This window comes from Capra hircus, chromosome 25, assembly GCF_001704415.2.
Source record: "Capra hircus breed San Clemente chromosome 25, ASM170441v1, whole genome shotgun sequence".
NCBI classification, from domain to species: domain Eukaryota; kingdom Metazoa; phylum Chordata; class Mammalia; order Artiodactyla; family Bovidae; genus Capra; species Capra hircus.
Window position 1 is genome coordinate 1,014,413 of NC_030832.1, and position 23,954 is coordinate 1,038,366.

A 23,954-nucleotide genomic window follows, 5' to 3' on the forward strand; every position below is an offset into this window, starting at 1 on the left:
CTCTTTCACTTTAACATTTGTATTGTATTGCTTTTGCTACAAATTAACCACTAAAAGAATGCTGCCTATAGACTGAAATATACAGGCTAGCCCCACCAACCACAGTCCCACTCCTGTTTTAGTGCGGAAGCAGCCTGACTTCTAACTGGGCTCTTTGAGACACTAGTCTATCGTTTTCTTGGTCTCCCAGCTTTCTGAATAAAGTTGCTATTCTTTGCCCCAACAACTCAGTCTTTTGACTTATGACCTGTTGTGGTGAGTAGTACAAGGGATTCCGTAACAACTCCTTGGAGGATCTTAACTTCTCCCTCAATTTCCAGTTCTGGAGATTTCAGGCTCAGGCCCTCCCGAGTTCTAGCTCACATAAGGTCAGCCAGAAATGGTGGCTGGACCACCGCTGTTCACCCTGAAGGAGCTGCACTGGAGTCCCACCCCAGGGTAACTGAGGAGCTGGGAGGGGGGTGCATCCAAGTGCAGCCCTGCCTACGGCAGCAGTGGAGCCGAGAGCCGGACCCGGGCACAGCGCGGGCATCGCCCAGGAGGGCAGCCCAACTCCCTGCCCCGCTGAGAGGGCAGCGCCTGCAGATGGCTTTGTCGAAGTCACAGACGGAGAAGAGGAAGAGCTCCTGCGACACTCACGACCCCAAGACGGTGACCCTGAGACACGCCTGCACCTCAGACACCGAGTCCCAGGCTGCCAGCTGTGCTCCTCACGGGGAGCCGCCAGCACAGCCTCACCTGCCCGACGGGGGTCCTTCTTCACCCTCAGGCAGAGACTGCACCTCACACATGACTGACACGTGCATGTCTGACAAAACGCGAGACTCGGCCAGGACTCTTCTAGACGCTTCTACGCCACCAACCCTGCAGGCAGGCTGCCTCCAACCGCATCACACAGAGACCACACCCATCTGAGTGCCTGACACTGGATTCAAACCAAACAGCAGTGGGCATCTTCCATGGATGCCCCCACTTACGTGTCCGGGCTGCCCGCTGGGGGTCGTGGGGACACTGGCGAGGGCAAGGTCTCGGCAGCTCCAGTCGCTGGCCATCCCGAGGCTCTCTGCCGAGAAAGGGGGCTTTGAGTGGCTCCTGGCTGAGACTCTGGTTAAGGGACCCCAAGCTGGGGGGGTGGGCGAGTGTGTACTAGCCTCTGACAGGTATGAGCTGACCAAGGGACTCCAAAGTCATGGAGAATTTCAACAGGAAAAGCCACCCTCACCATTAAAATAGAAAAAAAAAAAAGTAAAATCAGAATTCGTAACATGCTCGTAAGGGCAGGAACCCACGCTCACAGCTTTAGAGGAAGCTCCCGGGGGCAGCGAGGAAGGGCTACATCTGTGCACCTCCTGAACCCGAGGCTGCTTCCCCTTCAGGTGCTTTGTACGGGCTCATCTGGTCACAGTGACCGCACTCAGGACCCTGGGGCCCCCAGAGGCGGGGCCAGGCTGGGCCCCAGGAGGCCCAGAGGCCCCCAACCCTCCCAGCCACCCTCGCCCGAGACGAAGCCCCCGCCCGCTCCCGGCAGAGGGGGCACGTACTGTCCACGTGTGCGAAGGCGCAGAAAGGGCCCCGGGGGCAGTGCCCGGTCTGGCGCATGTCGTTGCACTTGGTCGACTTGTAGATCTGGGAGACAAGGGCGACACAGCACGCAGAGCACCGGGCTGCAGGCCTGCGTCCGCGGGAGGCCCGGGCCAAGCCAGGCACAACGCGGAGCTCCAAGAACCACACCGCAGCGGGGCCTCCCGAAGACGGATGCCGACAGCGCGCCTCCCCCCCCCAACCCTCCCGGTGGCCCGGACGCCCCGCCTGTGTGGGGCCCGTCAGCCCGGGAACCACGTGGGCCCGGGCCACTCCTGTGGCGCCTGTCCTCGAAGCCACCCTCCAGGTCAGCTTGGCCACTTGGCATTTCCTGAAAGATGCACCTGGCTCAGTGCCCGCCACCCAGCAGTGCCCAAGGCCAAGGCACCCACGCTATGAGCAGACCGCGAGTCCCCACAGGGCGCCCGTACCTCGGGGTGGAACTGCTGCTCCGTGCGTGAGTGGCAGTGTGCACAGCTGTCCCCGCTCGGGCACCTGGACGGCTCGCCCCACTCGTCACCATGCTTCACGCTGGGGCAGGGCGTGGACCTGCGGCAAGGAGGGGTCAGGCGGGCAGACGGCCTCCCCACGTGCCACCGGGGACCAGGTGCCAGCCCTGCACACTCTGGCCCTTCCTCACCAGGACAAGCGTCCAGGGGAGCCCGGAAGGCATCCAGGAGCCCGTTTTCATTTTCCACAAAGTGTGAGGTGAGTCTCAGTCAGAGCCCCCAGGGCCCCTGAGACTCAGCCAGGCCTCCTGCAGCGTCTGGGCGACCAGGTTCAATGCCGCCCGGCCTACCAGGGACTAACACCCTCTTTCTCCCCGCGAGACTGCTTCAACACTGAATCTGAGACCTGGGTCCCACGACATGAAAACCCTAACAACCCCCTCCATGCTTCAGATGCTTCCCGGCAGCTTTATTGTATGGGGTTTACTTTAAACTTATCTGTGGGAAATAGGACATATTTTACGATTTTCTAACCTTTTTATATGCAGTAAAATTTACTTCATCTTCTCGAGATGACATCAAGTGACTAATACTCAGAGGTTCTCTGACCCTCAACTCTCGTTAAACTACTCAGAACAATAACTGTCATAAAAAGATCTCTCTCTACGTGAAGGCCAAGTGAGGCATGCAAGGCGGTGTCAGATGATTCGAGAGTGACTCTTTGCTCAAAGAACAAGCTGGACACAGACCGGGGGACCCACAGGAGGGGCAAGGTGAGGGCCCAGATGCCTGGACACCCCTGGGGGTTCTGCGCCCCCAGCCCCTACCATTCTCAGTGCTGGGCCCATGTGGCGGGTTGGCAAACCTGAGGATAAGCAGGGCACCAAGCTGAGGACAGCTGGAGGGAGGAGGAAATGGCCCAGGAAGAGATCAGGACGGCCCAGGAAGACATCAGGACTGCCCAGGTGCACGACCCCAGCTGAGACCCAAACCCACAATCCGAGGAAGTCAGGCCCCCGCAGAGGGTGAAGCAGGCTGCGGGCACTGGGATTCCCAGCCTTGCCAGGGCGGGCCCTTGCCAGCAGGCACCCTCACCGGAGGGCGCACAGGTTGCTGGGGAGACAGAGAAACAGAGGAGCCACACCCTGACCACACCTGCCACCGTGGGGGCATCTGCTGAGCTGGCATCCCTGGACACCGGGGCCTCCAGGGAGGCTGAAGGGAGTGGAGGGGCCGCTGCCTAAAGCAGAGCCTCGAGCCAGACGTGAGCCTGGCGGAGGGGCAGCCAGGCCCACACCCGCGACCTGGGCTCACCTGTACTGGAAGCGCCTGGGGTCCCGCCGCCGGTCCCTGCTGCTGTGGAAGTGCGGGCAGGCGTAGCCCTGGCGGCACAGGCGTGGCGGCTTGGGGCACTGCTCTGTCTTGTAGCTGCCCAGCACGAAGTTGGTGTCTGCAAGACAGGGGTCCACACGGGGACGTGCGCACGCCCGCTCACGGCGGCCACGCTGCCACAGGCGTCTCTGGGCAGATGACCAGAAACGCCAAGAGGCCTGTCCCGCGGCGGAGGGAGAGGAGCGACGCGCGGACACACAGGCCATGTGGGCGAGCCCTGGGCGGGCCGGACCCACGTGGTCAGCGAGAGCGGCGGACGCGGAGGCACGGTCTGATCCTACTTAAAGGGAGCGTCCAGGACAGGCAAACCCGCGGCAGAGTGTGGCCGGGGCTTCTTTGGGGAGACCAGACAGTTTCAGAACCGGAGGAAAGGGAAGGATGCGCAACACTGAACAGACCAGGAACCTCCAAAATGCGCTCTTAAAAGGCGTGGCCTGACCCGCAGGTGACGCTGCGACAGCCGTCCCCTGGCACCAGGGCCACCGCCTGTGGGGAGGCAGTAGCCGCGTGACAAGCCCCAGAGCGTTCCACAACGTGGACCCCAGACCTGCCCTGAGAAATAAAGTCTATTTTCTAAACGGTTCATTTCATGTTATCTGAATTTTCTCTCAAAGCAAAACTAAAAACCTACCAAGAGTTATTCATAAGCCATAACCAATAAAAGGAGACTCTTGAGAATAACATGCAGTCCTGGGCAATGTGGGAGGCTGGGTTCGATCCCTGGGTTAGGGAGATTTCCTGGAGAAGAGAATGGCTGCCCACTCCAGTATTCTGGCCTGGAGAATTCCATGGACAGGCCATGGGGTCACAAAGACTCAGACACGACTGAGCGACTTTCACTTTCTCTGGGCTGGTTAATACTCGACCTTCCCTTTATTTTTTTACAAACGCCATTGTTTGTAACCAAACTTGCCCAGTGGGGCTGACCGTCGAGGTGCTGCATGAGAGGCTGGGGCAGTGCTGTGCCGACCCCCAGGGCACGCTTCCGTGCGCAAGTTTAGTGGCCCACCTCTACCAGGCCAAACTCAGTTCCAAATGGCTGATTAGATGACAAGAAACAGGAGCCACACAGCAGGGCAGGGCGAGGACAACAGGAGTTTGAGCAGAAAAGATGATTTTGAGAAAATGAAGATGGTAAGCTATTTGTTCGCAAGCACTGACCAAAGGCCTCCAACAGACAGAGGTCCTGCACTGTATGGCATGACCCGCAAGGAAGTAGGCAGCGTGGCAGCATCAGTGAGTCCCAGGGGCTGTGGACACCCATCAGAGGGTGATGGATGAACAAGACCCCCAGACCTCTTCAGCAATAAGAAGACACCAGCAAGCACTGAAGAGACACGGGGACCCCTGCACACACAGCTCCAAGTGCAACGGCTGCACACTGTGGTCCCAACTGTATGACAGGACCATGAGGTGAAAGGTCAGCGGCCAGCAGGGGTGGGGAGGGACCAGCCGCAGAGCAGAGAGGGTCTGAGGGCAGCGACACCCTAACGGGAAGATCCGAGTCATTACACATCCGCCCAAACCCTGAGGATGCACAAGGCTGGCGAGAAGCCTAGGGTAAGCTGGCCAGCTTACGATCAGGTGTCAATCCTGATTGCCAACTGTAACAAATGTTACCACATCAATACCAGGGGTTCCTGAAGCACTAACAAAGAACTTCCCTAAGAAATAAAATCTGCTCCTTAAAAACTCAAATCACAGGGCTGAGAGTCACTGGGCCTGGCCCAGCCCACTTTGCTTCTTCAAGCTCAGCCCGCCTGACGGTGACGAGGGCACTCACACCCCGACCCAGGCCACCAGCCGGAGCGCACGGGTGGAGCTGGGGTCTCGGACCAGGGGCTGAGGGGCTGCAACACAAGATGGCTGCTCTGCTGAATGACAAACTCTGAGGTGCCGGCAAGTGGGGGCTGTGGGTGGCCATTCATCTGTGGCAGCCTCTCCCAGGGGGACACGGCACAGCGGGACAAGCACTCGGATGGCAGCCCGCGAGGCCCGTCCTGAGAAGGCTTGGGCAGCCACCGTTATAAACACGTGCCTGGGCCCTTGGCGGCTCAGGTTTCAGCAAGCAGGGGAAAAACCCTCACAGGGAGCTCAGCACTGAAGTGAGGCAGCCTGAAGTGTTTTGTGCGAAGCTTCCAAGGAGACGTGCTGGCATAACTTAGGGGTGGCGGGGGCGGGGGGGGGGGGGGCGTCTCTTAACAACCACACCGCCCGCAAGAAGCATCAAACAGGCGGCCCCATGGCAGCAGAGCCAGGCCAGGGTTGTGAATGGGGCCCACTAACAGGCAGGGGTTTCTGTCCAAGGTGATGGAATGTTCTGGAACCGAGGTGACGGCTGCACACACTGCGGACACACCAAACGCCTCGAGTCGTGATGCTGAGATGGTTAAAATGTAAGATTTATGTTGTGAGTGTTCCACAATTAAAACCGCTCGCTGCCTGTGGCCATCACCTGTGAGGCTGCCGGGGAGCAGGCCGGCTCCAGGACTGGACGCCCCGCAGGGGCAGGGGCCGCCACACACTCCCGTCCCCAAGCAGCCCGGGGACCAGACCCACGAGTGGGGGTGCTGACGGGGGCCAGTGTGCACAGAGCCTCGGGCTCGAGGTCCACCGTGCGGGTGCTCTGCAGACAGCGGTGGCCGCAGGGTTACCTTGCCACCGGGGGTCCTCGCCCAGGATCTTCTCCATCAGGGCCTGGCTGGCCAGGACCCCGGGCTGCAGGTCAGGGGCGCCATCCCCGGCACCGAGCTGGCCGTTCTGCAGGGCTTCCTGTGCCTGCAGCTCCCTGAAACCAAACATCGCGTGGTCACAGCACTGTGGCCCGTCCGAAGCCTCGGACGGCGAGATGGCCACCGGGCTGTCATTTTACGGAGCCACCTATGTGTGTCCGTTCCGGGAAGGCCGCCTCAACTCAAACCCCAACAGCCTCAGAGCTGAGCACCCAAGATGCCTGAGCTCCCAGCGCCCAGGTCAGCAGGACAGCAGCGGGTCACTTTCTCCTTGGGAATAAAATCCAGGCCCCAGAGGAGCCGCTGGAGGCAAGTGAAGCCTGAGGCCAGGGGAGCAGGGCGGCTCCCGGTGGGACGGCCACTCACCGGGCATCGCAGACGGGCGGCCGCAGGTCCAGCGGGCCGTGGGCGAAGGCGCAGTGCAGCCCATTCTTCACGCAGTGGCCCCGCGCGTCCGTCCCGTGGGCGCAGGCGCCTGTCTTGTAGTAGCGCAGGTGGTACTTGCGCTCGGTGTCCCCAGTCGTCCGGTGCAGGTATGGGCACCTGGGGGCAGAGGACGGTGCGCATCGGGGGCTGCGGCCACCGCGGCGTCCACCTGCCCCTGGCCAGCTGGCTCGTGTTGGCTTTTCCCAGACGCCTGCTCTGGTTGGAGGGTGAACAGCACCAGAGCCCTGTCCCTGCCCCAGACCCCTCACACGGCCCTCAGACCCCACAAAGCCCTCGACGACACATGGGAGGAAAGCACAACACCCAATCTCCTGGAAAATCACCCATCATAATTTTTTGAATCAAGTGGAAAACAAAATTCCCATCAGACAAGCAGCTGACAGCTCTCCCTCCTCCCATCCTGGTGCTTCTGGGGACCCCTCGGCGGAGGTGGCGCTGGAGGACGCTGTGGGGGACAGGCCGGGGAGAAGCGGCTGGGGGAGGATGGGACAGCATCCCTGGGGCCACACAAAGGCCCAGAGCCTCACATGCCCAGGGAGAGACACGGGCAGCTCCAGGAGCACCAAGGGTCAGGGTCAAGGCCAGGGTCAAGGGTCCCAGGCAGGGAGATGTCAGCAGTGAGACAGCATGGACAGTCCCAGCACACACATGGTGGGAATGAGCCCGCCTCTAGGTCGGTCCCTCCAGACAAAAGCCATGGACACAGAAGGATGGGACGGCAGCCCCTCTGAGCAACCCCTGGACGGCCCGAGGCTGATGCAGGCCACAGCTGCAGGCCCCCAGGTCTAAGAACACGGCCCTCGGCCCCTCCCCGAGACAGCAACGCAGCACCGTGTGGGGCTTGGGAAAGGCCCACTCCTGCCTCACTGTCAGGCAGGCTGCAACCCGGGCGCTGGGAGCACCTGTTGGGGTGCGGGGCACTCCTGGGCAGAGCACAGATGGATGGACAGGACCAAGGGTAAAAGGAAAGCAACTGAGGGGCAAGCAATCCACATCCCCATCTCAGAAGACGAAGAAACAGAGGCTCCGAGTTAGGGCAGCTCACCCTAGATCTGACCACACCTTCGGCGTGCAGGCCATGAGCAGGAGCAGGAGGCAGAGAAGACGCCACGCCCGGCAAGTCCCAGGGGCCCTGCAGCCGCCAGGCAGAAGGCAAACGCTGCGGGCCCTGAAGGGACGCCTCCGGACGTATCCCCGAAGGAGCCGGGCTCTCGAGGAGATACCTGTGCCCCCGTGACCAGAGACACGAGAGCTTAAAGCTGGAGACAAACCAAGTCTCCACCAGCTGATGGACAGATGAGCAAGGCGTGGTCCATCCGGACAGCAGAGTAAGTGTGGATGCGGCTGCAATGGGGATGAATCCTGAACACGTCATGTTACGGGAACCAAGCCGGACACCAGGGGACACACACTGTGGGGGTCATTTCACACGAGGGCCCTAAAGCAGTCACTTTCACAGCAACGGCAAGGGGAGAGTGGGGCCCAGGGAGGGGGAGGGGAAGGGGGATGGGTGTGGACGAGGGCAGAGCTTCTGTCTGGGAGAAAGAATCTGGAAAAAGACGGTTGCACAACATTTTGAATGTAATTAACGATGCTGAATTGCACATTTAAAACTATTTAAAATGGCAAACTTTAGGGATGTTATCACAACTTAAAGTCCATTGGAGACACAGAAGAAGCAAGAGCTACTCTCCACATTTGTAGTGAAATACACAAACTTACAGGGACACGTGTCACAGGTCACATCTGGCTGGCCTGTGGCATTTCACCTGAGTGGCAGCATCCAGTTCAAGAGGATGGAACACAGCCAGCCCGAGGGCCCCTCACATGGGCACGGGGGTGGGGGTAGGGGACAGATCGCACCCTCTTGTACATCGGGGAACTGAAAGTGAGGCAATTCCTCCAATTACCTCTGCACAAACACCTCCGGGCAATCCCAGCGGCCGGAGCCCGACTTCGTGAGACAAAGGAAAAGAGGAAGGTGGAGAAAGCGGGTTACAGGTCAAGTTGGTCCTCACTTTGCAAAAAAGAAAAGAAAAAACCTGACTATTACTGTCTCACACACAGATACGGAAAAGGAAACACTGTGTGCTGACTGTGCTCCACATGCCCGAACAGGAGCTGTTTCCTCCGTGTTCCCAGTGACAGTTCTAAGGAACAGTTTTCAGAGGGTGTGAGTGGAATGGTCAGACGTCTCCTAAGGAGTTTTACTGCGTTAGGTGCCGGTGCAGCCTGCTTGAAAATCCCTCCCTCGGTGCTGCATCTCACGTCTCAAGCTCCTCCCGGCACTCCTGCGCATCTCTGCCCGACTCAGTCCCTGGGGCCCCAGAGAGGAGAGCTGTTGGGGAGCAGCCTCTGCCACACCAGGGAGCCTGTTCTAGAACAAGGACCCTCTACTTTTTGCATTAATATACAGAGTAATATCACTAACAAATAATGTAGAATTAGGGACCAGAAGGTCACAGGACGACAGCTAGTGAAACAAACCGGGAACTTAGCTCAGTGAAAATGCAAATAGTCTGGGGCACTGAAAGGCACTCGTCCTGCTTCTGATGAGAGAAACTCACCTGTTCGGACAGAACCCCAGGCGCAGGGCGACAGCCAAGTGACACTGTTGCCGGCCAGTGACAGGCACCCAGAGGACACGTGCCCTTACCCTCTGTCCCAGGAACCGTCACAGACAGACTAGCAAACAGAGACAGAAAGACGTGCTGTTTGTAACCGCCAAAGGTTGCAGACGACTGAGTTGTGGGATAAACACCAAGGGAGCTCCGCAGAGGCAGAGGAGAGAGCTGGCGGGTGTATGAGGGGTGGTCTGCGTGGAGGGCTTCGGGAGGGGCGCCAGGAGGCACCTGGAGGTAAAAGCACCAAGAAAAGGAAGCGCTGCACCCTCCAGTTTACGTCGGAAGGTGGGGGAGGGGCAAGAATACAGACACACCATCTGCTTCCATCAGGAATCATGGAAGGAAGGGCTGCTTCGTGGGGACGTAGTTTCGGTTTGAAGATGGAGAAATTGAAGATGGAGAAATTCTGGAGGTGGATGGTACACCGTGAATGAACTCAACACCACTACACTGTACACGTAAAACAGCTAAGCTGACACATTTAATGTTATGTTTCGCTTCACTAAAACGACTTAAATAGGAAAACGGCCATTCTGCAAAAACAGGTCCAATCTTCAGAAACACTCACTCATCTACTGTACGTTTAAAGGAAGACAATTCCAGAGCCTGGGGAGGGGGCCAGCACACCGGAGCCGAGGCAGCATCTGCAGGTCTGTCTGTGGAACCAAGCCTGCAGAACAGCCCGAGCAGGCCCACAGGACCGCGAGCACCACCAATGGGCTGACACAGGCTGTGGCAGAAGCTGCGGGAACCCCCCAGACCTGGGGAGGGAATGCGGTGGGCGCCACACCCCCCCCATTTCCTAGCGGTCCCCCAGGTCTGCTCTTAGCATCATTTTGTTTCTTTGCCAGTACCATCTCCACGGCAACCAGAACCTGGCCAAGGTCCCCCTCTCCCTAGCACTGAGCACCAAACAGGCACTATTATCTCACTAGGGGCATGCTACCTCTGCTTGAAAGCATGAGCTGAGACTAAGATACTGCAGAACATTTAACGAAAAGAAAATGGCTTCACCTAAGAACATCTAAGGGGCTTCCCTGGTGGCTCAGATAGTAAAGAATCTGCCTACAGTGCAGGAGACCTGGGTTCAACTGCTGGGCTGGGAAGATCCCCAGGAGAAGGAAATGGCAACCCACCCCAGTATTCTTGCCTGGAGAATCCCATGGATAGAGGAGCCTGGCAGGCTACAGTCCATGGGGTCGTAAAGAGCTGGACACGACTAAACGACTGATAGACACTAAGAACATCTAAGAGACAAAAGGGACCAAACCTAGGCTCTCACCAAAGTGGGGAAGGTGCGGGGAGAACCCAGGGGTCAGCTCCATACAGCCGGCAGGTGCTTCCTCACCACAGGAGTTCAGTCATCCACCCCCCACCCCCCACCCCCACCGGGCCACTGACAGCCTGGCAGCACGTGTTAACACGACTCAGTCCCACAGCCCACCAAATCCAGGGCAGTGTCCATAGCTGACAAATCCATCCAACCAGTGACCCACTCGGCGTAATTAACACAGGGTTCTGTGGACACTGCGGTGCAGCAGCACCTGTCAGACGCAGGTCTGCTGCGAAGCTCTGGAGCTGCTGGAACCAGGAGGGAGGGGTAGAGAGCAGCACAGCTCCAGGAGTTCCTTTCTGCAACTCACCCCATGCAACGGTGGACCCACAGACTCAGTGCCACTCTGCGTTAACACCAGTTAGCAAGCCAGGCCAGAGCACCTCAGAACCGTCTGGACGGCCTGGGCTGGCGCTGGTGGGAACCATGGGTCTGAACCGAGGGCAAGTCCTCAGGTGACGGCGTGGCTGCTGGGCTGGGGCCGCGCTGCGCTAGCCCTTCTACCTCCCGGTCTCGCAGACCCGACTCAGCCACCCGACTGTAACGTCCTTAAGCCGGCCAGCTTGGAAGCCTGCTGTCTTCCTTGAGACTGTTAAGTAGCCCGACTCCTCAATAGGGCTTCCCAGGTAGTTCAGCGGTAAAAAATCTGCCTGCGGTGCAGGAGACCCAGGTTTGATCCCTGGATGGGGAAGATTCTCTGGAGGAGGAAATGGCAACCTACTCCGGTATTCTTGCCTGGAGAACCCTGTAGACAGAGGAGCCTGGCCAGCTACAGTCCACGGGGTTGCACAGAGTCAGACATGACTGAGCGACTGAGCATGCACAACTCCTAAATATTCTGCTCTGATGTTCCCAGCCTGCCCTTGGCTTTCACCTCACCCCCAAAAGCCCAAGCAGAATTTACTCATAAGGTCGGTTTAACACCAAGAGTTTATAACCCTCCTGCAGTAAACAGACTTTCACCTAAGCCTTGGGTCCCAGGACACCCGACTCTTTAAACATGGCAAGAGCATCTCTCAGCAGAGAGGCCAGGCCAAGGACACGTATGAAACAACAGGCGCCCCAAGCCTTGGGCAGGTAGCAAAGTTTCTGTAGGTCAGCAAGCTCCCATGGTGCCCAGATTCACAGGTGGAAGGTCCCCAAATCACACATCATCGCTGAAGTAACGGGGCCGTGTGACCAGATGCCCCGGGTGCAGTGGGGAGAGGACAGGGCCTGCCGGAGCAGCCGCGGCAGGGAGCCCTGCAGGCAGGCCTCTAGTGCCAACCTGGAAACTCAGAGCACAGGAACGGGGCCGGCCCACTTCTTACCAAAACTAAGAAAACATCTATTAAACGTGGGGCCTGGAAGGCCACCCACGGGCGGCCTGCCTTCGGCAGAAGGGTTATCAGGAAAGAGGGAGGCAACTTTGTACTTGGCAGAGTTGGGGGCCGCTTGTATTGTCTGCCAATGAAAACATTTCTGGGAGGGGCCCCTCAGAGGGGCCTTCGCTTTGAACCGACCTCTGTAAACGCGCCTGACACCCTTTACCAGCACAGCAGGGATACAAGGTCTCCGGGGAACGGAAGCAAGACCCGCGAGCAGGACCAGATGGGGGCCCGGGCCGCTCTCCGACAGCTCTCAGCGGGTGGCTGACCTGGAGAGACCTCCGGCCACGCTGCGCTCAGGCCCGCGCCCCTTGCGCCCCTTTCTCGAAGCGCCAGCCTAGGGAATACCTGAGACGGATCCGCACGGGGGGTGGGGGAACACGCACCCGGGGCTGCGGCCCTGATCCCGCGGCCAGAGGCAGCGCCAACTCTGAAGTGAGCGAGGCGAGCCGTTCACCCCGCTGCCCCGCCGCAGGGAGGCCGGTTCCCACGGGGGGGAGGGGGCGGGGCCACGTGACCCCGAGGGCCGCGTCTGGCCGCCAGGGAAGGGGCGTGGCCGCCGGAACAAAGGGTGCTGGGGGGTGGCCCACAGGGTGTCCGCTGGGGGCGGGGCGGGGCCAGGGAGGAGGTGCGACAGAGAGGAGGGTGACTGCCGCTGGGGAAAAGGAGTGACAGCGGCGTCGGGGGTGTGCCCGCGGGGGAGAGGGGATGGGGGCTACCAAGAGACAGCTGGAGTTCTCACTGGGGTGGTGGGGACAGGTGGGGAGGGTGCCCCAGGAGAAGGGGCAACAGCAAGAGGGGAGAATGACCACCTGCCTAGCATCAGGCATCAGGGATGCCAGCCTTCTTGGGGGTCCCCAATCCTGCCCATGGCTCAGCCCCACGGCTCCCCCATCAGACTGGTAGAACCACCTTGGATGCAAAAGTCACCTGAGCCAGCTGAAGGGTCTTTGCTCTCTGATACATATTCATGATTCACAGTAATAGGTTGGTCCTATAAAAGCCCAAAATAGACATTTCAAGAACCAAAGAACTGAAATAAAAGGAAGGAGGCTCTTTCCCTGCTCTGAAGGGTAGAGTCTATTTACAGATCCCATGCCAACCCTGAATGAGCCAGAATATGTCATTCAACAGGACAGACTCCAGGGAAGTCCGTCTCAGGCTGAATGAGCAGTGATCACTAAGGAGAGACTCTCAGGGGAGCCGTCTGGCCTGCCAGACACTCTCTGTGGGGCTAAAGCAAGTCATCTCACTTGCTCAATAAAAGTCACAAAGAAAATCTTTAAGAAGACACACATGTACTTTCATACTACGTGTACATGTTCACAGGACACACCCAGAACAGTGTCAGACACCCACCTCAGTCCCACTCTTCTCAGCGATGACTTGCACGCTGTTCAGGCTGCAAGTGTTTCCACCCCTACCTCCCCACCCCCCCACCCCTACCTCCCCCCACCCCACCCCCTACCTCCCCCCCCACCCCACCCCCACCTCCCCCCCCACCCCCTACCTCCCCCCAACCCCCCCACGCCCTACCTCCCCCCCACCCCCCCACGCCCTACCTCCCCCCCACCCCCTACCTCCCCCCCAACCCCCCCACCACCCCCTACCTCCCCCCCACCTCCTACCTCCCCCCACCCCCACCCCCCCACCTCCCCCACCTCCCCCACCCCCACCCCCGCCATGCTGCCCCACTTGTGGGATCTTAGTTCCTCCACCCGGGACTGAACCTAGGCCCTTGGCAGTGAAGTGTGTAGTCCTGACACTGGACCACCAGGGGATTCCCCATGTTAACATTTTTATAATAAACTGCAAGGCTATTTAATTAACATTTAAACCCAGCTTAAAAGGACCATTACCAGGTAGGTGTTCACCGCAGTATACTCTTCATCCCCTAGGACCTGGACCCTACCCTGAAGCCCAGCAATGGGTCTGAATCAATACCAGGCCATTCAGACTCTGGAACCCAAAACAGCCACTAAAATACACTTTCTTTTCATCATCCATGAATACTGCCAATCAGTCTCCTATCCTGGACTCTGGAATGGGGTCACACACGCTAGGTGACTGGATCTTTGCGGCAGGGTCTCATAAGTGGCCCCCCGAGGGCAACTCAAGACTTACATTCAGGAGAGGTGACGGACATGGCCAAGGGAAATGAGGAGTCAGGGGCTAAGCCTTAGCTAGGCAAAAACATCTCTCTTCCGAGAACACCCATTTGCAGGAAACAGCAGGTCAAGATGCAATTAAATAACGCACTTTTAAGACCTCACAGAATATAATACCACTTAACCAAAATGGAGCCAGTTACATTATTTCCACAGGCTACAGGCTGCCTTAACAACCTTATTTGACTATCTGGTGTTCAATTAAAAACCTCTCAGGAAGTAGACAGAGCTTTTAAGATGATCGCCATAGATCAAAAGTTTACTCTCTGGACCTAAGCATTTTTTAAATGAAAAACAGGGGACTTCCCTAATGGTCCAGTGGTTAAGACTTCAGTGCCCAACACAGCGGGTGTGGGTATGATCACACATGCCCCAGGGCCCAGGAACCAAAGCATAAAGCAGAAACAACACTGCAACAGATTCAAGAAAGACTTTAAAATATTTATCGATCAGCATTAGTCGCTCAGTCGTGTCTGATTCTGTGACACCATGGACTGTCAGAGCCTGCTAGGCCCCTCTGTCCATGGGATTTTCCAGGCAAGAGTACTGGAGTAGGTTGCCATTCCCTTCTCCAGGGGATCTTTCTGACCCAGGGATTGAACCTGGATCTCCCACATTGCAGATTCTTTAATATCTGAGCCACCAGGGAATCCCCCGAGAAACTAAAAAGACCTCCCCCAAATCAGACTTGGATCTGACAGAAGCTGAACCCTAGACGTTTTTTCCAAGAGGCCCTGGGGCACAGCGCTGCCACCTCACCTCCAGGTGGGACTGGCGAGGCCCTTTCTCCTCACACAGCCCACAGGAAAAAACCAAGACCTCCTGCTACCGATCTCTGCTGGTTTCATGAACGTACAATCTAACTTGTTTTTCCTATTCTACATACTTCAAAATGAAGACATCTGTTCATAACACCATTAGGAAACTTGTAAGAAAAAAAAAAAAGGCAACCAAAACAAAACATGGATTTCTTAAACTTTAAAAGTGCTATACAAGTGACAGTCTGCAAATAACCCTCCTGTCAATTCTTTAAACATATAAACAGCAAGAAGCCATTCTGGATACGTGTGCACAATGTGAGCAAACCTTCTAACAAGCTCTCTGACCAGAAAGCAAGAAACGACTACAAAATGATCCTGAACTCAAAAGCTGTACTTCGTGAGGGCTGGCTCTAACGCAAGGAGTTCAGAGAACTGGGCCGTGATCAAAGCGGGCAGCGCAGCCAAATCTAACGCAAGGAGTTCAGAGAACTGGGCCGTGACCAAAGCGGGCAGCGCAGCCAAGTCTGCAAGGGCTACCCGCGGCTTCACGCGGTCCTTCCCGCACTGGCTGACAAATGCCCCCGCCGAGACCAGCGGTCCAGGGGAAAGTTCAGAGCGGAGACGGGGCCCGCCGGCGCGAGGGGCCGGGAAGCCCGCGTCCGCACCCGCCGGCTGTGGGCCGCGCCGCGCCGCAGCCGCGCGCACTCACTCGTCGCCGTCCGGGCACACGCCGCTGGCCTCGTCGTACTTGGAGCAGTACACGTCCGGGCTGTAGTTGAAAGTGCCGTCGCGCCTGCGGAGCGGTCTGCGCCGACGCTGATTTAGGAAATGCCAATGGAAACAGGTAAATGGCCTGTGCTGGGTGCACTTGTGCCGCACAAACAGGGAGCACTGCTCTGTCCTAAACTCCTTTAGATACCTAAAAAGACAAACAGCGTTGGGGTCCTTCCGCCGCCGCCGCCGCCGCCGGCGGGCGGCCCGAGGACTCCCGGGCAGGGCTCGGACCCCGTGCGCCCGAAGGCCCCGACCCCAGGCGCGGTCCCCCACTCGGCCGCCCCCCGCGCCGCTCCCCCGGCCCAGGCGGACCCCAGACACGATCCCACATCCCCGACCCCAGGAGCAGTCCCCAGCTCCAATCCCAGGCACGGCCCCCCGCCCCAGGCGGAGCCCCCCACCCCCGACCTCAGGCGAAGCTACCCATCCCAGACCGCAGGTGTGATCCCCAGTCTCATAGGCGACCTCTCAAAGTTCAGACCTCTCCCCACCTCCCTTCCCTCTCCCCTTGCCCCGCCTCCCTTTTCCCTCATCCGTCTCCCTCCACTCCCCTCCACCGCCGCCCTGGAAGCCCACGCGCGTTCCTCGGATCCCTGGAATGATTCGTCAATGCCAGACACGGTCCCCGACCCCAGGCACGACCCTGCAGAATCCAGACGCGGATTGGCCCAGGGCGCAGCTGGCCCATCTCGGAGCTGAGGCGTGACACCCACTCCGATTCCAGACGGTCCCAGGCGGCCGCTCCCCCAGAGCCCAGGAGAGTCTCCCGGATCTCAGGCGCGTCCCCTCAGACCCCGCGCGCAGCCCCCCTCATATGGAACACAGACACGACCTCCGGGACTGCAGGCGCGCCCCGGACAAGCCCCGGTACCAGCCCCGAGCCAAGGAGGCAGCCGGAGTCCAGATGGCCGCCCTTCCCTCGAGCCCAGGCGCGGTCCCCCATCCCCAACCACGGGCGCATTCTCGGAGGCCCCGACCCACGGCCCCAGGCGCTGTTCTACGGTCCCCAACCCAGGTGCGTGGACCCCCGAACCCGTCCCCCAGGCCCCAAGCCCAGGTGCCACTCCAGAACCTGGGCGCCGCCTCCTGAGCTCAAGCGGCGGCAGCCGAGGAGGATGGCGGTCCACCCTCCAGAGCCCAGGCATCGCGCGGAGGCCGGGGGGCCGGTTGGCTAGGGGCCGGCAGGTGAGAGGCGGGGGCGCGGGAACCGGCGGGGGGCGGCGCGGGGCCCCAGGCCGCGCCCGGCGGCAGCTCCCAGGCCCGGGGGCGCGGGGGCGCGGGCGCGCGGGCCCGAGGAGCGCGGGGCCGCCCCCTGCCCCGCCCCCGCTCCTGCCGCGGCCGGCCGGGGCACTGACCTGTAGTGGGTCGGCTTCTCCGTCTGCGGGGGGGACCCGCTCAGCGCCGCCGCCGCCGCTTTCGAAACCGACGGCATTTTCAGTCAAAACAATGCAGCGCGCATGCGCCGCGCGCGCCCGCCCCCGCCTCTCCGGATCTCCCCCCGCGCCGAGCCCACCCGCGCCCCCCGCCCGGCCGGCCACGCCCTCCCGCCACGCCACACCCGCGCGCCACGCCCCCATCCGGCGCCCTGCGCGGAGCTGCCGGCCCTGGGCGCCTCCGCTCACCCCGCGCCCGGAGGGGACGCGCAAGCACCCCGGACCCCGCCGCGCCCCGAGCCCGCAGTCCCGGCCGGCCGCCCCCACCCACTTCCGCGGGGTCCCCGAAGTCCGCGTTCACGGCCCATCCCGCACCCGCTCAGTCCGCGGCCCCGCTGCAGCCTTCACCCCAGCAGGGCTGCCCACGCGCTCCGCACGCCGCACAGCGCCCTGCGCAACTCCAAGCTCCGAGACAGAGGACAGGTCTCGAGTAAAGACAGCGCAGCCCGGCTGTCACACGCGCCCTCACTCATTCTGTGACCCCGGGGGGATGCTGAGACCGCGAAGAGTGGCTCCAGTTGCTTAGGGCTCGGTGTGGGAGACAAGGGAGCGGAGAGGCCTGACTGCTCACTGGTACCCTGGTTCTTTTAGGCGTAGGAACAGGGTCCTAAAATTAGAATGTGGTAGTGGTTGCTCCCTGCGAACGTACTGAAAATTTTCACTTGTTTACTTTAAATGGGTAAATATGAACTGCATATCAATAGAGCTGATTTTTTAGAATCCAAAGGCGCGAAGTCAAGAGGGAGACCAGACACACACCCTTTGCCAAAAGGGTGGAAGGGGATACACAGAGGGCGGAAACTCCGCGGCAGGCAGCATCCGCCCCCCACCCTCGCTCCTGGCCCCCGTCAAGACTCACACGGAGGTCCAACTCAGTGGTCCCTGAAGGAAGAAGCACAGTTTGCATTTGAGAAAGAAGAACCCAGGCCCAGAGTATATTATTTTGTAAATATGTAGCATAAGAGACATTTTTTTTTTTTTTTTTGCAGGGCTGGGTGGCTTGTGGGATTTTAGTTCACCGACCAGGAATTTAACCGAGCCCTGCAGAGTCCTAACCACTGGACCTCCAGGGAATTCCCAGTTCAGTTCAGTCGCTCAGTCATGTCCGACTCTTTGCGACCCCATGAATCGCAGCACGCCAGGCCTCCCTGTCCATCACCAACTCCCGGAGTTCACTCAGACTCGCGTCCATCGAGTCAGTGATGTCATCCAGCCATCTCTTCCTCGGTCGTCCCCTTCTCCTCCTGCCTCCAATCCCTCCCAGCATCACCAGGGAATTCCCAAGACCTGTTAAATGTTCAGCCTCGCCAGTAATTTTTCTTAATGCAAATTAAACAAAGAAGGGGGCTTCCCAAGGCAGTGCTAGTCCTAAAGAACCTGACTGCCAATGCAGGAGACAAGGGTTCGAGCCCTGGGTCGGGAAGATCCCCTGAAGGAGGAAACGGCAAGCCATTCCAGTCTTCTTGTCTGGAGAATCCCCGTGGACAGAAGAGCCTGGTGGGCTATAGTCCATAGGGTCGAAAAGAGTCAGACACGACTGAAGCAACTTAGAACGCACAAATAAGAGCTCTTGGAACAGGCACTTTTGTTCTTATTCTGAACAGAAAACCAACAACACTCTAACCTGCAGCAAGAATACCCTTGAAGGAACTGTGGCTAGAAGGAAAGGGTATGGATTTTTATGGAAAACTAATTTGTTCCATTTCTAGAAACTCCAACCTAAAAAAGAATGAGATTCAAAGATGTACAAAGATATCAGAGTTACTTGGCATAAACTTAAGAGCACCTCGCAGAGAATAAAAATGCTGAGAATTGTTAAGAAAAATGCTCCTCCTTATGTGACAAGACAAAGCAAGATATAGCAGTTCCGTACATTAGTTCCCAAGAATATAAGTTCCTGTTGTTTTTTCAAATACAAGTAATACAGTAAAATAGTATAAACTATCATTGGTGGTGGGATGAATGACCTACCATCTTTATATGTTCACATTGGCTAAAAAATCTACTTCTACAAACTGTACATTGAAACCTGGAAATTAAAATGGCAAAAAATGAACAACATGACATTTTTTAAGGAAATCAAGCAGGAGAATGAAACAGGGCCCGTGAATTCTTTGGAAGACAAAACAGATCAGACTGCCAGGATGTAGGGAATGAGAAAGAAGCCTAGGATAATTCCAAGGTCCCAACCTGGGAAGGATACAAAGAAACAGGTTTGGGAGAGCTGAATTCTGTTTCCAAGCTAAGGAGTTTGAAGCACCTGTGAAGTCCAGTGGAGAGGCAGAGAGAGCCGTGTGTGTGCGTGCTCAGCCGTGTCCGACTCTTTGCGACCCCGTGGACTGCTGCCCACCAGGCTCCTTTGTCCATGGGATTCTCCAGGCAAGAATACTGGAGTGGGTTGCCATTTCCTTCTCCAGGGGATCTTCCCGACCCAGGGATGGAACCCTTGTCTCCTGCAGATTCTTTACCACTGAGCCACCAGGGAAGCCCACATACAGAGAGCCATACTGGGCTTAAAAAAGGGCTCAAGATAAAGAAATCTGGGCATCTTTAAAACAATGCCTCCTTTTCCTCCTCACTCAAGAGGCACCTTCCTTGAAGAGAATTGGGATAGGCTGTAAAGACTGTCATTTTTTGGACTTTTGAAGAATGTTCTTAAAAGGCTGGGATAGTACCCAGACACATACAAAAAACAGCACAGCTGCTTAGATCATCGACCTCAGTAACTTTTCCTGGGATTAAAAAAAAAAAAATTGTCTCTATCTTCTGCCCAAAAGCGTTCAAAGCAGTTATCTCTAGGTGGTAGGACTACTAGTGTTTCCAATTCTCGTCTTTCTGCTTACCACAGTGTCTAACTTTTCCAAATATAGCTTATTGCTTTGATCACATGAAAGTTAATTTTAATGAAAACAAAATATCTTAGTTCTTTCTTGCAGGAGCTAGTGAGAGTAAAGCCAGGATTCAGGTCTGAATGACTTGCTCAAACAAAATGGTTCACAACCAAAAAGGTCACAATCCAAAAAGGTCACTCCAGGCCAGAGAAAGGACGTCTTAATTCTCTGCTACTAGTGGAACTGAGGATGTAGCCTGAGCTATGATTAGGCCAATCTTTTCAAATCTTGGTCTCTTCATCTTTAAAAAAATGAATATACTTGACTCATTTGCCGCTCCCTAACAAGCATAATTTACCAAGGTGGGCCAGCCACTTAGAGCACTTCTGCAGAGGTCTTGCAAGCAACCGGTACACTGCCATAGTCAGTGGTCTTCAATCCCAGTGAGAGAAATTTCCAGTTAACTTTGGCACCAAAAAAGTCAAGATAAAATGTTCTACTAAAATGGCAGTAAATAAAATCATCCCTTTACGCATCGTGTATTTAATCCAGAATTAAGCACGTTTCCTACTAAGCAGTACTTTGAGAAACAATCATTTACAGACCCAAAATACTGTAAGTTGTCAATAAAAATATTTACCAGGTTTACTCTACTCACAAAGTTATTGCCTTGCTAAAAATAAAAATGTACAGAGAGCTGAGAAAGCTCATTATTTCTGGTATTGTTTGATCATATTCCACCAGTTACATTTAGGTTTCTTTCCTCAGCTCATATTCTGGGAGGCGGAAAAAAAGGAATTGAAATGACTAGACGGCTCCCTTTCTTAAAATGAAGTGGCTTAACTTCACATTACCAACTTAAAATTTTATTGTTTGTTAAACTAACATTGATTTATACACATCACAGTACACTGTAAGATACAATGTTTAACTCTTCTGCCAGTCACTCTGTCTCAGAAAGTGGATCACACTGGACTACAGGTGTCACTACGTTGCTTTGTAAACATGATAATGTACGAAGACACCACAAATCCAACAGCGCATGCTGCGACCTAAACCTTTCCATGGACCTGAGAAAGCTTTCCGACGTATTCGATGGGAAAAGAGCATCAGACAAGGAGCCGGTTCCGATCTGCTGACATCCTGTGTCGCCTTCAAGGGGTCAGCTTGGCCAGGTGGGTCATCCAGGTCCCTCAGTCTCAGGACGCGTGTAATAACGGGGACAGAAACGGTCAAGCACGACGCCAAAGCCTAAGGGCGGAGGTCTGTTGCTTCGCTCCTGGCACCCCATTAAGTCCTCGCCCCGTGGGCCACCGGAGCTCCAGGCTCTTCAGAAGTGTCGCTAGGCTCCGGTACCTCTTCCAGCAACATCCGTCTCAACCACCGGTCCGCGCTGGTCTCCTTCCTGAAGAAGCACCAAATGACCAGACCCATGAGGGACAGGCTTAAGGGCAGCACCACCCACCAGGATCGCTGCTGCCCGGTTCCCAGGGACTGCTTCACTGTCCAGCGGCGCGGCGCGGCTCTGCTGGAGGAAAACCGAAGGGGCAGGTGAGGATCATCCTCTTCGTCGCCCTCGGCCGCGAGCTGGGCTCGAGCCCGGCCGCTGGGCGGCGGAGGCGGGCTTCGGGAAGCCCAGCGCACGAGCCTCAGCGCCCGGAGCGCCCTGGAAGAGAGAAAGCAGTGAGCGCGCGCGCCCGCCCCTTCCGCCCGAAGTCCCGCCGAGACCCCGTGCAGCTCACCCGGCCGCCGGCGCGGACATAACGCCGCTCCTCGCGACCCCGGCTCCGCGCTCGGCGCCGCCGCGCGCCGCAATCCTGTCACTTCCGTCGCACGAAGCCGGAAGTTCGGTGCTGTTCCGGGCCTCCGCGCACGACTACAGAACGTGGGTCCCCGCTCGCGCAGCGGAAATGACTCACGTCCTCCTGCAACCTCTTCCGTAGCAGGCCCGCCCCCGGTCGGCCGCGCGGGCATGCCGGGAAATGTAGTTCACGGCCGGCCCGAGGCGGCGCTAGCCTTCCTCGAACTGGGCTTGCGCCCCAGGGCTGAAGCCTGTCTGCGGGGACGGGGCTTTAGCATGGTGCTCCGAACAGCTCGCCTCAGCGCGGGTCCCCCGATGACGGCCCACACTACGCACCCCTCCCGCCGTGACGGCGCAGCCCCGGACGCCTCTTCCCCCCGCCTCGCGCCGCTGTCTTGCTCTCTTCGTGGGACTTCAGTCCGTCCCGTGTCGACTAGTGTCCCCGGCCCCGGGGCCGCGGGCCCGCACCCAGCCCTCGCGCTCTGCGGGCTCTGAGCTGCGCAGCCGTCGCCGCATATACACCATCCGCCCTGCTTGGCAGGCGCACTGCTCAGCCGCAGGACCGTGGGCCTCACCCACGGCACCAGGGCACGCCCGTGGCCCTCCCCACGGAGCCGACGGGCACTCGGGCACGTTTCCCTCTTCAGGCCAGCGGGACCACCTGTGGAGCGCCATTGTTGTGGATGGAGGCTACAGCGTGCTCCTCGGGGACCTTCCGGTCCACCTGCAGGAGTCAGGCCGGGAGAGGCAGCCCTGAGCTGTCCCGGGACTCCCTGTCTACCCTGTTCCCCAGTCAGCTCTATAGGGAAGCTACCTATAGAGGATGTCAGCCTTCAAGGCAAACTGGCGCTGGGTCAGCTGAGCCGTCCTGTCTGGAGACCACATAGGAGGACCCAGGCATCACCACAGACTCTGTGACGATGTGGGAATGTGCTGGGGTGGGGGTGAGGGGGCACTTGGTGACAAAATCAGATTACAAGGCCACCTTGTGAGCTGTGACATTTGAAAAACAAAAAGCAAAACATGAGAGGGGGCTTTTTTTTTTTTTTTTTGGTCAGTTTTCCCTCAACTCCTTTCAGGGTGTGTTGAAGGTCAGCCACTATGGTGGTTAGTGACCTCATTTTTGCAGAACTAGGTGGGGAGACAATCTTTGGTTGGCAGCTGTAATTTGCTGCCTCCCTGGTTCAGCGCCTTTGCCTCAAGCATATTCTGCACCTGCTTCCTGGTGGGAGAAGCACCAGCCTCGGGGATCCTGCCACACCCCAGGAATGCTGGAGACACTTGAGCAAGGGTGGGGACTGGAGCTCTTCCTAACTCAGCAGCACTTGGGAAGTCTCCCCACCTGGGGAAGCCCAACCCTGAACCCCTGGTGGCGACTCAGCTCCAAACCCAGGGCTGTGTTCAGAGCTGCTGTGTCAACAGAGGTGCCTCTGTGTGCTCACGTCCTCCTCACTGGGCTCCGCCCTACCTGTTCCACCCCAGAACCCCACCCAGAGTCACTGCTGAACCAGTTCAGCCACAGGGAGCCCCAGGAGCAGCTACTATAGGAAGGAGGATGGACCACAATCATTCTGGTGTGCAGCCTGTAGGGCTTCCTGGGAGAGGTGAAGACAGCCTGAGCAGGTAGCCTCAGGAGGACCCTGAGGCTAGGGGCTGAGCTGCCACCTGCACTGATGCAGCCACCTGGTTGGTCTGCTTTCCAGCATCTGGGCACAAGCTGCCCTGGACCAGCAGAGGGGGCTCAGAGCTGGGGAGGCCAAGGGCAGGGTCTGGGGGCGGGGTGCTGGAACCCTACCCCCATGGAAGGCAGCCTCTAAAGGGTCATTAAAACTGTCTTGATGACTGCCTTGGATGCGTGACAGAAACTAGACACCTGGACAGGCACCTCTTGAGCCTCTGCTTCCTCGGCTGTAAAATGGGCATCTCCTGTCCTTCACGGCTGCTTCCAGGACTGGAGCTCTGCCTGAGGGGCCCTCAGCAGCCCCCGGGGCAGCTGTTAATGTTAATGGGACAGCGTGGAAATGTCCTTCCATCCTGAAGCAATGGATGTTCCCTTATGGCCTCCAGGCTCTTAGGGTGCTCTTTCAGAGTCCGGGAGGAGCAGTGCAGGCCACAACAAAGATTTAGCAAATCCACATGTCCTCTGTGCCCAAGTCCTGCTGGCCGGGTCTCCATTCTAGGTGAAGGCATGATGCACAGGACACCGGGTCCTGTGGAGTCAGCAGGCCCTGATCTCTGGGAGCTGGTCTGGGGCTCAGAGC

The 23,954-nt window shown here is 57.8% G+C and overlaps 2 protein-coding genes across 5 annotated transcripts in view; both read right to left on the reverse strand.

Moving 5' to 3' along the window:
• The window catches only part of UNKL (unkempt family like zinc finger), a 31,837-nt gene extending 14,742 nt beyond the window's left edge, over positions 1–17,095 (reverse strand). Inside the window, exons 1-10 of one of the 4 annotated variants that reach the window (XM_018040417.1) lie at positions 16,984–17,064; positions 15,564–15,670; positions 9,169–9,286; positions 7,647–8,555; positions 6,521–6,697; positions 6,077–6,210; positions 3,345–3,480; positions 2,013–2,130; positions 1,542–1,626; positions 978–1,063 (exon numbers count right to left, since the gene is read on the reverse strand). In XM_018040417.1, coding sequence (XP_017895906.1) covers positions 978–1,063; positions 1,542–1,626; positions 2,013–2,130; positions 3,345–3,480; positions 6,077–6,210; positions 6,521–6,697; positions 7,647–7,681 — 771 coding nt within the window. In that variant the 5' untranslated portion in view covers positions 7,682–8,555; positions 9,169–9,286; positions 15,564–15,670; positions 16,984–17,064. Of the gene's footprint in view, positions 1–977; positions 1,064–1,541; positions 1,627–2,012; positions 2,131–3,344; positions 3,481–6,076; positions 6,211–6,520; positions 6,698–7,646; positions 9,287–15,563; positions 15,774–16,983 lie in introns of all 4 variants that reach the window. The other 3 variants (XM_018040416.1, XM_018040415.1, XM_018040418.1) reach the window with 3 other exon arrangements.
• On the reverse strand, positions 20,737–21,804 carry C25H16orf91 (chromosome 25 C16orf91 homolog). Its single transcript, XM_018041030.1, has 2 exons — positions 21,635–21,804; positions 20,737–21,558 (listed from the first exon to the last, which is right to left on the reverse strand). The coding sequence occupies exons 1-2, from the start codon at positions 21,652–21,654 to the stop codon at positions 21,183–21,185; spliced, it is 396 nt and encodes a 131-aa protein (XP_017896519.1). The 5' UTR covers positions 21,655–21,804; the 3' UTR covers positions 20,737–21,182.